This window comes from Cyprinodon variegatus, unplaced genomic scaffold (genome assembly GCF_000732505.1).
Source record: "Cyprinodon variegatus isolate N-32 unplaced genomic scaffold, C_variegatus-1.0 Scaffold228, whole genome shotgun sequence".
Classification (NCBI taxonomy): Eukaryota; Metazoa; Chordata; class Actinopteri; order Cyprinodontiformes; family Cyprinodontidae; genus Cyprinodon; species Cyprinodon variegatus.
In genome coordinates this window covers 488776-501092 of record NW_015150681.1, presented here as the reverse complement: position 1 = coordinate 501092, position 12317 = coordinate 488776, and the positions used below count along the sequence as shown (strand labels likewise).

The following is a 12317-nucleotide window of genomic DNA, read 5'->3' as shown; positions in this document are numbered from 1 at the left end:
CAATATCGACGACATAGTTCAGCACCTGAATTTGACTTAACCACGAAAATGGACCCGCAGGGCAACCATGTATAATTTGCTTTGGCACCACAGCGCCACTTACAGGCCTGGCATACATTTTGCAGCGTTTTCATGCATTCGTGTGGACGATCACATTTATTTTACGTCTCTTTTTTTATGGCAAACGTTTTGGAAAATATCAGCGTTTCGTGTTCGTTTTGACTTCGTGTGGACGGGGCCTGAGTCCTCCCTGGATGACTGAGCTCTTCACCCTATCTCTAAGGGCAAGCCCAGACACACTACGTAGGAAACCCATTTTGCCTGCTTATATTCGGGATCTTGTCTTTTCTGTCATAACACAAAACACATGACCATCCTCGTTCTTTAATATGACCCCAAAAAACTTAAACTCCTCCACCAAAGGCAGTACATCCTCCCGAAGCCAGAGAAGGCATTCTACCCTGCCTCAAGATCATGGTCCCTGATTTGAAGGCACCGATCCTCATCCGGCCGCTTCACACTAAGCTGTCAACCGCTCCAGTGAGAGCAGTAGATAATGCCCAATAAAACCACATAATCCACAAATAGTAGAGACGTCATCCATCCATCCATCCATCCATCCATCCATCCATCCATCCATCCATCCATCCATCCATCTTCTTCTGCTTATCCGGGTTCGGGCGCAGGGGGTAGCATCTTCAGTAGGGAGGCCTGGACGTCCCTTTTCCCAGCCATTTCGGCCAGCTCCAAAGGCGCTCCCAGGCCGATAAACAGAGTCCCTCCAGCGTGTCCTGGGTCTCCCCTGGGCCTCCTCTCAGTGGGACATGCCTGAAGCACCTCACCAGGGAGACGCCCAGGAGGCATCCTAATTCCTAGTTGTCCATAATATTTTTCTTTTTAGAAGATGGAAGAAATGTAGCATCTTGCTGCAAACTCTGGAGGGCCTGAGCTTCCTTAGGAAGAACAGTCTGCCCTCTCCTTTCTTGTAGATGGCTTCATAGTTGCGTCTCTAGTTGAAATTGTTGTCCAGATGAACGTAGAGGTGTTTATAATCCTCCAACACCTCCATTTCTTCTTCCATGATGTTAACAGAATTCAATATCCCGTCCTATTGTTAGGACGTTGAAATGAAATGTTGAAAGGCAATGTAGAAATCACAATAGGTCATGAAGATGAGGGGGAAGACGAAATAGATGAAGAGGGGAGAGTTAGCCGGTGTTTGTGCAGCTGCTGCTAGAGGATGTTAAACAAGATGGAGAACTATACTACAAAACGCTCAGGTTTTTAACTGAGGCTGTTTACAGTTAGCGTCAAGATCAAAACATTTTCTCAGGTATATTATATGTTACATCAGCTCATAAAAAACAACAATAAAACAATAGAGTTATAAGAACATTTAAATACACTCCTTTAAATGAAAATGAATTGAGCTTCTCCCAGCTGTAGAAAAACTACTTTTTATGATTGCTTTGGTTGCACATCATAACAAATGTCTACAAATGAATGGAGCAACTTAAATTCCTTAAAAAAAACAAATATTCAAATCTACTTAGCAGAGCTACTACAATGTTTAGCCACCTCAAACAATGCAATTCTAGAATCGGAAAGAGAATTGCTCAATTATAAGAAAACTAAAATTTCATAAAAAGTCTTTAATTGAAGATGATGTGGACAAGATATGTCCCCACAATCTGCTAGATTTGGATTGTGTTTTTGCAAAGGAAAGCACAAAACTGTGACCAAGTCAAGACTGTTTCCAAACTAAAGATTTAATGCTGTCAATATAAAGCCGATGCTTGCTGAGAACCTAACTGAAATGCAAACACAGGAGTTTTTCAGGGGGAACAGACATAAAATAAGGGAATTTAAGTTTTAATAATCTCTTATTGAAGCATTCCAATGTGGTGAATGGATGCACTGCGGTGTGTGTATAAAACTGGGTTTACATTAGGCATTTGTCCCCCCCTGCCAGAAAATGTCCACAGGCGATTCCTGAGGTTGCTGGGCTGTAAGTGGAGAGGAAAGGAAGGAGCCTGTCCTGCTCAATATGAGCTGCTGGACCGGAGCTCTCACCTTATCCAGAATATGGGAAGACAAACCTCTTACACACAGCATGGAAAACCACATGGATCATTTTCAGTCACTAACAAATAAGATTAATGGGAGCTCTGCTGGGACGTACGCATATCTGTGGTGTCCAGAACACAACAGCCAAACCAGGCGGACCGCAGCGCAGCAGCTCTGGCACTGGCACGGTGAGCCTCTAAATGACTGGTCCTGTCTGTCACTCAGCATGAAGGCATCGTCCACAGACTCCTGCAGGACGTGCAGCATCAACTGTTATTATTACTGCTAATTCATCCGAACCAGAAGTGTAATCTGTAGTGGGATATGGCGGATTTCAGACCATAAACTTGGAGCTAAAACATGAGGGAATGCGCAGAGCAAAGGGGAAAATGTTCCTTAATTTATGATTTGGACAACAGATGGGACTGAGTCTGTAAACAAGGCTCTATAAATAACTGAAAAATTGTTGGTAAAAAAAAACACCAAACAGAGTTTTTTTTAGTCAATCAATTGGAGAAGCAACAAATATCTTCAACGAGAAATATACAGAAAAGCAGCTCAGCAGATAACACCCAGGTGTCGCCTAAAAGCTCTGGACAGATAAGGACTGTGACAACGCCTTGTGAGATAAAGAGCGGCGTACTAACAGTAGCTTCTTGAGAATAATAACCACCTATTGAGGTGCTTCTGCTTCCATATCAAGATAGCCAATCTCACGGCACAGACAGTGAAGGGTGTTGAATCCTGGGGTGGAAGCTGTGGATGTTTCATTCAGATACCCACACAGATAATGTTCAAAGATCTGTAGGGAAAAAAACACAAACTCTAACAATAGAGATGACTCACGAAAGGTTTTATTTACTCCATCTCTCTGAGAACCAAGCTTTCGCAGGAAGAGAAATGAAGATATGATCATCTTCTCATTCTGACAATATCCCTTCTGTTTTATCAGCTTTCTCTCTGCAGCGGTTCAGCGGTGTGCGTTCAAGACCTTAACATTCCTCTAGAGTTGGCTTCCATCTAAAGGCATCCCGATATAAGTTTACAGGAAGTCTGATTCATTTATTTTATTAAATCCCAAAGCTGGATAGAAATCATATAAAGGAGACAAATACAAAAAGAAAACAGGGGAAGCTGGGGTAAAAAAATCTCACCTGCATGATAGGCAACGGACCCTCGGCTCCACCCAGGGTGTCTGTTCTTGGGATAGTCCTGAATGAAAACAATAGAAAATGTCACCATAGAATTCTGCATTGTACGACGAAATCATAGCTATGCTCATTTGGCTCCTGCATTCTCTCTCGTACAAAATGGATTATACCAACCAGGCCTCAGTAAATCTTATACCCACTTTGATAAAGAAAAACAAAAAGCTATATTTACTTTTAATGGGTTTGATATGTAATCAAGCCTACTGACACGAACTTGGATCCAAAGTAAAACAAAGCGTATTAAGAACAATTCAAAGGTTGTAATGTTAGTTAATTGATTTCTGTGGAGTAAATATGCAGTGTACATCTGAAAATGCTGCATTGTTGCCACCAAATTATCTCGATTAAAGAATGAAACAGTTTGGAGACGCTCAGTGGGGCTAGTCAAATACTACGATTTTATAAAATTTAAAGTGTAAATATTTGACGATGTTTTCTTTTTCTTTTAATAACACGTTTATCTCAACACCTGCTAAAACCTTTTCAAAATTTGCTAATATGAATAAGTTAGCACAAGTCAGCTCCCTCATCGAAGCAAAAGAAGTTTCATCTACTGTTCTTCATGGTACTTCAAATGTCAGACAGAGTTTCTAGTTGTTTCATCTCCATTTCAGATCTTTTATTCTTACATCTGAGTTTTAGTTTAGTTTGATTGAGTACTTTGATTTATGTACCCAAAAGAAATTACTATTTTTTATTGGGATAATTTGATTGGCCTGGCTGCAGGTCACAATTAACTACAATGTTGTCTGCGTTTATAAACACACGGTGAGTAAAACTAATTAATAGTGTGCACTTTTTAACAAATTTAGTTTTTTGGAAAAGTATGAAGTATTTTTAAGTAATTAGGTTCAAGTCCAATTCAAGTCCAGAGGAATTGTTGTAAAAGTCAAATTCAAGTCACAACCTTTTGAAAGTTTTTTTTCCAGGTCAAGTCTCAAGCCCTAAAAATGATGACTCAAGTCTGACTCGAGTCCAAGTCATGTAGCTTGAGCCCCCAACTCGTACGTGATTAGGCCTGTTTAAAGATCTGCCTTATAAAGTCCAAGCATTTAAACTGCTGGACACAGTACTACTTGGCATTTTCTAGTAAACAGAAACGTTCGTTAACAAATCTTTGTGAAGTCTTAACTGTAAACTACTAATCTAAATAGTAACAGGGTACTTTAAATAATTTTGGTCTAAGATTTTGCAGGACTGAACAGATTTTTTTTTTACCACAACCTTTAATAAAGGCAAACTTTAAGTAGTTTTTCAGTAAAGTTTGGTTCAGTAGCTGCACAGGTACTGAAGATCCACAAAAGAGTAGGATCATTGAACCAAGAAATAGTTTAATTAATTTTAAAATAGGTGAATATAAGCTATACTTAATATTAAATAAACATGTAATTTATAATTCTATAAATTAAAGAAAAGGAAAAGAAAAAAAACAATGAGGACTCTTCTAACATGTTTGTGTCACTTCAGCACAGTAGTCAGCAAGATTTAAACCCTAATGGCTTTTGTTGACCTCGGCCAAGTTTGACAAAACTTGTAAATATCCAAATAATGTATGTGAAAAAACTGGTTATTTTATAATTAATTGATACCATACGACATTTGCTTCAAAATGTACAAAAGTATGATATTTTTTGTTATTTTAGGGTTTAAAAAAGAATATCCAAAATGAACATAAATGAAATCAATACATTTTCTTTATTGGATTCAAGTTTTTTAATTTAGAATGGGGTCAAAAAGGCACGCTGCATGCAACCAAAAGAGAAACGAAGCAAAAATTTGTAACTCAATTAGGGTCATTTTTGCAGAAAAGCTATGTACTCCTTGCACAAAAAAAAACAGGACTTAGAAAAACAAAAAGAGCAGCTCCATTATCCGGTGTCTCTCAGCTCCAGCACAGCTGATTCAGTTCCCCAGCATGTGATCTATAATCAATTGCCAATGATCTATGTGATTCAGGTGTGTTAAACATCTTAAACTGGTGGAAAATCAGCCATTGAGACCTGCAATTAGAAACCACTAATACCCTTTACTTATGTATTCCATATAATTAGTTTTTTTCCTGCTGCAACTCTCAATGAAATGGACAAGATTGTTTTCCTCTATCTCCTTTGGCAAACATGCTCAGGATGTCTTCTTATTCTGCACTAACAGAAACAATCATTGAGCCCACTTACAGATGATATCATAGGATGACTCAGGTAATTAGCAGCAATTTATACCTGCTTTCTGGGCTGCACCTTTATTATTGCAAAAACACGACACTGAAGAAAAGATTATCAGAGAAAAGACTTGTTGTTTCAGTCTTCCATCTTTTATAAAGGCTTGCTTATTTCTTTCCATCCTCTCTTGCTGTAAACTCCTCTATTGCACTCAACTTTATGAATATTGAAAAGCACAGGAGTGGCAGAAAAAAACTTTAATTTCTGTAATCTGCCAAGTCAGACACAGGACGACCAAAAGGAACAAAATGATCAGCAACATCAACTGACGACAGCTGCAGAGAGAAAAGGTGATGCATTGGGCTAATTTCTCAAAGCAGCAAGGGCAGGTGAAATTATTATCATTAGCACCTGTGTATAGATGGAAAATAAACAAAAAGGGAAACTACAGCCAAATGACAAATGCTACAATTAGAGCCGCCAACATTAAGTGGAAACATCATGCATCTTGACTGACAAGCGGGCTGTAAATCAGTTAACAGGAAATGAAAAAGTATGGAGATATAGAAAGAGAGGGAGGACAGAGTAAGACATCAGTAGACAAAGACAGGGAGACATGAAGGAATGCAGATGCAGATCCAACCCTGGAAACCCTTTATCCACCAAGTCTCCTCGGTCTCAACCACAAGCCTGAGGATTCCTCCAGCTGACTGGGATGTGGGCTGCATCTCCATAAGGAGAAGAGGAACGTCTCAATGTTTATATCCTGATTGAGAGTCTGATATAATCTGTTATTTGGAAAAAAAGGCTCAAGAAAAATAAAAAAAAACATACCTCCGATAATGAGTCAGTTTAGACCACAGAACTAAATCTGCCATTAAATGTCTGTCTTGATCGTGAACCTTGTAGGAACTGTTGTGTCCATAACTTTTACCATCTTGATGTGCTTTTTCTATTAAATAAAAACTCTCTATATGTGCAACACTATAACATCAAACCCACTGATAATATTTATATCCAGTCGAAAGTATTTTCAGAGATTCAGAGTTGAGTCTTTAAGGACTGAATGAAACAAATACACAACCTCCAGGCCCTCTCTAACTCTACTTTCACCATTATACTTAAGCTGTTTAATATTCATTAACAGTTATCTTTTACTCATTAAACATTAATCTCACCCTCAAAGGAAAGTGCTAAAGGTTAATTTATAAGAAGAAATATATCTTCTTAACAGCGTCCAAAAGTCCAAACATGGAACAATTTTTTTCTTAAGAGTAAAATACAGATGTGCATTGAATTTGAAATGCATAGACAGTTAAAAAAATGGTTGACTTTGAATATAGTGCACTGCTTTCTGCACAAAAAATATACTATAAACAAACATTAGAATTCAAACTGATCTCCGATCAGTTTTTGAGTTCTTGTGACATATTTCCCAGAGGGCGCAAAAAAAAGAAGAACAGGCTGATGTGGAGCTAAGCCATAGATGGTATTTTGAGTATCATTATGTAAACTGAGTTGGTGTGTAGATGATGTTTTAAATATAAGAAAATAAACTAATAGTTATTTTAAATTTTTATGCTTCAGAGATGAACAGAAAGTAACTATTCCACTGTTTTGTTAGTATATATTACTGAACTCTTACTTCCTGTTATTGTCTCCCTGTTAAAACCAGTATATCATTTAAAGTTCTCTTTCTCATAAAGCTCTAAATAATTGGGTTCCATCATATGTAAGGGATGTAATTGTTCTTTCCTGACGTTCCTAACAGAGCACTGTGTTCCCAAACTACAGGTTTACTCGTGGTTCACAAGAAATTCAGAAAGAAGAATGAGAGGCAGTTTTAGTCCAAGAGGCAGACGCCATGTCTACCTTTAAAGTCGTAGGGAAGTCATGAATGTCTAATCATTCTGGTTTAAATACGTATATAAATGTACTCTTTATTAGACTATATTGTCCCAAAATGTTTAAAATTTCGATTTTAAAGAAAATCCTTTCTTAAAGTCTGTGGGTTTTTTTTCCCGTTATCTTATGCAGGCCAGTCAGTTATACGGCATCTCTTACACCTAAATTCGGCCAACCATATATAATAGTCATCTGTCAATCAAATGGTTTCGGTCACAGCATCTGGATTCATATGTCGCAGCTAATATATGCACCGGTTGAAATAAGAAATAAGAATCATTTACTTTAAAATTGAGTTCCATCCCAGTGTTCACAGGGATGGATGTCTGTGTCTTCAGCAGGCGTAGAGCTAACAGAACTGGCAGCGTTGCGAGGCAAGGGCTCAAACAAATACGGCAAGTCTTCTACACCAAACCAAGCTTCTGCCGCCCTCTTCAACAACAACTTCGTCCCCGCTTTCCTCCTCTAAGAAAAAAATGTATAATGGAGGAGACTCATCCATGACCTCCGACACAAATCTCTCCTCCTCTTGCATGTTTCCGCTGTCCTTAGCGTTCCTTGACAGTGTTGTTTCTAAGTCACCAATTTAGCGATATTTGCTCCCAATGTAATTTCCCATTGGGAACCTACTAGCATTAAGTTGCTAACTGGTTAGCAAGATGCTTCCGAGACACCGGCCACAAACAACTTGCTTGCTTACCTTCCGCAACAACAATCCCGCCTGCTTGATAAATGACCAATAACATTCACTTTATTCACTTGTGTAAAGTCGGGCACCATTCAGAAGAATTCAGAAATGCAACGGTTGGAACAGCCATTTCCCTACGACTTTAAGACTAGGCCTAAAAAGTTCCTTTTTGATAAAGCTTATAGGTTGGCCTAGGTTAACTGTGCTGCCATAGCCTTAGGCTGCCGTGGACATAAAGGCCAGTTATCCTCACTCTTGTACTTTCTAATACCATTCTCCAATTTTGCATTATTTGTTTGATCAAATTCTGAATTTATGGTCTCTCTGCGTTTTATTGTCATACTAGCTACATCTTGGTTGCTGTTTAGCTTTGTCACAATCTGGTCATCAGCTTCCATTATAGATGATAGCCTGGGGCAGATTTTCATTGCTTAGTCATATTTCTCTCCTAGCCATAGCTGCAAGCTATTACTGTGATTAACTGTACATGCCTTATAATTTTTTTGAACAAGAAAACACGCTCAGAGCTCATCTGTTAATAGTTTTCCACCTAACGAGCTGCTTTACCATAACCTTCTCTACCATAGAAAGTATTTGTGATGAGTGCTTCTGTGTTCCTAATGTGTTTCCGTCTACAGTCAGCCTCAGCAAAAGGACTTTCACACTGGGCATGGCTCTGCTGGAGGCTTTTCCTCTCTGCTGTCACTGCATGCATGTTCAGTCTGAGGATACTGATAAGTGAACGATGCAATGCAAGCTACGTTCCCCTGTTGCTGCATGCGCTGGATTATGTTAATCAACTGACTTTGCAAAGTACTTGACATGTTATGAATTGTAGATATATAAATAAACTAAATTTAATTTAAGTTAGACTGAGTGTCTCCTGTGAAAGGGTTGGTCCACAAAGACACATTTCACCTGTTTGCTGAAAGAAATGCAAAAGAAGTGACAGTACCAGGTGGTATTTACAGTACTATCAATCCACTCCATCTGGGAGGAATCTGAGGTTTCCAAACTGAGAAAGAGTAAACAGTGTGGCAATAAAGGTGCGGGCTGAGAGAAAAACCACGTGGAAGGAGATACCCATCATGTACTGCCGCTATCTCACTGATATATCAAAGAGCTGTCTAAAAATAAAGCTTAAGATAGGTATTACCACAGACGTGAGAATATGCTGTGTGTGTGCTGTAGGAACACTATATGGGGAAGGGGAAGCAGTACTTGCTGTTTGTACGTGCCAAACTTATAGGGGTTGGGCAGGGAACATGTGGAGAACTAATGCAGGTCTGTTTGTTTAGCCTCATGTCATCGAGCTAAAACCTCTAGGCCCCCACGGCATAAGAATGCCTCTCTGATCTTTAAGCATCTGTTGGTGTTTCCACAATTTTTTATGGTTGCAGGGCGGAAAAAGAAAAACAGACAACTTACTTAATTTACTCAGTTGTTGACAGGATTCCAAGTGAAGGTTTGCAGGATGATTAAGGCGTGTAATTTCAACCAAACCATTGCTCAAACACATCCCAACCAACATGATGTCCAATAATACTCTCTGATTGCCTTTGAGGAAAATGGCAACAGAAACACTAGCAAAACTGAGAAGGTTTAAACAAACGTCACGCTAAAGGATACTGACAGTGGTTCCTACTGTTTTAAATCTTTTGGGTTTGGGGGATTTTTACTGCAAATTGCTCCCATTGGTAGTTCTCCACTTAACACCAGTTTCTAGTAATGACTTTGGCACAACCAGTGCCATCTCAGCACCGGGCCAGAGGAAATAACTCTTCCTTCAGGGGCTAAGGGCTGCTTGTGGAGAGTGCCAGGATGAAAACCTCACTCTGACATTCAATGAAATTTATAAAGAAAAGGTAAACAGGACGTGCTGCTCCTGACTTTTTGAGATTTGTAGCACAAAAAAAAAAATCAAAAATCAAAAACATGGATAAATTCTTGCTTCACATTTATTTAATGTTGGTTTATGAAAAAAGCAACAACAAAATTGTAATAGTTTTCTAAAATGTATCTTATATAGCCTAAAAAAGATGGTGGATGTGGGCTGCATCTCTACATGGTGCTTCTTCTTCTTGTTCTGCATCATATGCAGCTTCTCTTCACACAGGTGCCGATGACATATTCATAGCAGAGAGAGGGACTCACATGGACTTATATTTCTCTCCTTAACAGCATGAAATCAGAACCTCTGCACATGCAGACACCGAGCTACAGTATGAGCACCCAAAGCAGCCCTCTGTGAAATCATCAATAGGATCAGGGTTCTGCTGTGGCCTTTCCTGGGTAGCTTGTTTGCAGTTTATTACATAACTGGAGATATGGCATTAAAATGCCTTCCAGTACAAAGCAAGGAAGCTCATCTGTAAGGGACGGTGGTCAAAACACTGGTTGCTGTTTTTTTTTCGTTGTTGTTTTTGGTATTGCTTTCAGCCTCTGTAAATCCTCCTTTCTGTACTGTACCAAACCCATTTTAAAAAACACTGTGGCAGCAGAGCTGTGCTGTCAGCCCAGTCCACGTGTGTTGAGTAATTAGGGTGGAGGACTGGAAAAGGCATTGTTTGAGTTAATAGGTGAAATTTGCTAGCAGGTATTTGTCAATTTGACAAGATAATGGTGCAAGGGGAAAATGGTTAGGAAAGTTTGGGTCACCGTTCAACGGAGCTTACTCTAACTCCAGCATGAATGTGTGATACACATTTATCTGTCAGTGTTCAACAGTCAACTTTTGTTGCAATAATATTTCCGTTGCACCAAAGACTGAACTTGCCACCGCTATTCAGAACCTTAAGCAGCAAATCAAAAATCAGAGAGGAAACTCCAAGCTGAGCCTTAAGTCAACAAGTCCAACAGAAACTGAGTCAGGGAGTTTCTTGTAAGATGGTGATTTGTTTTAATATTCCAACCTGTATTGTTTGCTCATTGTGTGAAACAGATTAAATAAAAACCTGGAAGCCCCATTGAACCAACAGCCAATGTGTAAGCTGTTCAATTTTGACTTTCACACCACTTCTCCCGGTCTTAAGCTTAATGTCTTTATAATGAAAACCAGATGTAGGAGGAAAGGTTCCAAAAACTAGATTCAATCAAGTAAAAAAGTGCTGAGCAGCAAGTAATGACTGCATGTATCGACTTTAACCAGAATTGAAAGAGAGAGTGTTTGTTAACTTTAAAGAGCAAAATTGTTCGTACACATTCATGAAATGCAAACATGACTTTTCAGGAGACTTTGCAGAAACTACAAGGCTTTGACTTTGAACAGAAAACAAAGACGCCTGATCTGACTTTTATGAAAGAGCCAACTTTTCCTTTAATTCAAGGAGCAGGTTATCGACATCACTGTTTGCTATTGGCACTGTTTGCTTTCCTGAAAGCAGCCTCTGATCATCCTTCACTTTAAAAGTACTTTCAGGAGAGTTCTGGGTTCATGTACTTCAAAATGTAAAGCTTTTCATGTAAATCTTAAGCATTTTCATAGCATTCTGGTCAATGAAGTATGAAAATATACAACATTGAATATAAGGATTCCAAAATAAAAGCACAATCCTCAAGTCTGTTTCTAAATAGGAAACATGGCAAAGGTAGTACTTTCAGTTTGTTGTGCTCATTTTAGAATCTGAACCAACTTGATATTGGATTACCCACCTTTACATTCTGCTCTAGTTTAAGATCCAGTGGGCCTGCAACTTTTCCTATTAGCATGACTTTGTGTTCTACCAGTGAACCATAAACCAAATCAATAAAAGAGTTGGACAGAACAGCAGTTTTGAATTGGTTGAATCAAAACTGGTGTTTTGAATCAAGTTTATTAACTTGTGTTTCAGCCTCTCTGTGTGCAGTTCCTTCTGAACAGCCTTTTTAGCACAGCAGCATGTCCGGTCTTATGAAGCAAAAGGACCAAAGACCACAGAAGTTACATGGGTTTTGAAGGAAAACCCAGATTTGTTGTAGTAGTTTTCATTTACAAGGATATTGTGCTCAGACTAAATGTAAATTTCCACATATAAAAAGTGGATATAGATATAAATTAACATATTAACATTCTTATGACATGGTCAAAAAAAATGTTTAATTGTGGCCACGAAGTAGTATTTCGTGCGCAATATAGATATAAATTAACATATTAACATTCTTATGACATGGTCAAAAAAAATGTTTAATTGTGGCCACGAAGTAGTATTTCGTGCGCACGAAGTAGCATTTCGCGGCCACGCAATAAGTTTAACGTGCGCACGAAATACTTATTAATAATATCAATAAATCCGCCCCTGTTTTCAGGCT

General features: G+C 38.7%; 1 protein-coding gene across 1 annotated transcript in view; it reads right to left on the bottom strand.

Annotated features, from left to right (window-relative positions):
- Positions 1–12317, bottom strand: part of LOC107088739 (SPRY domain-containing protein 3-like) — a 69016-nt gene that overhangs the window by 17558 nt on the left and 39141 nt on the right. Inside the window, exon 7 of the mRNA XM_015381095.1 lies at positions 3222–3279. Within this exon, the coding sequence (XP_015236581.1) occupies positions 3222–3279 (58 nt within the window). The remainder of the gene's footprint in view (positions 1–3221; positions 3280–12317) is intronic.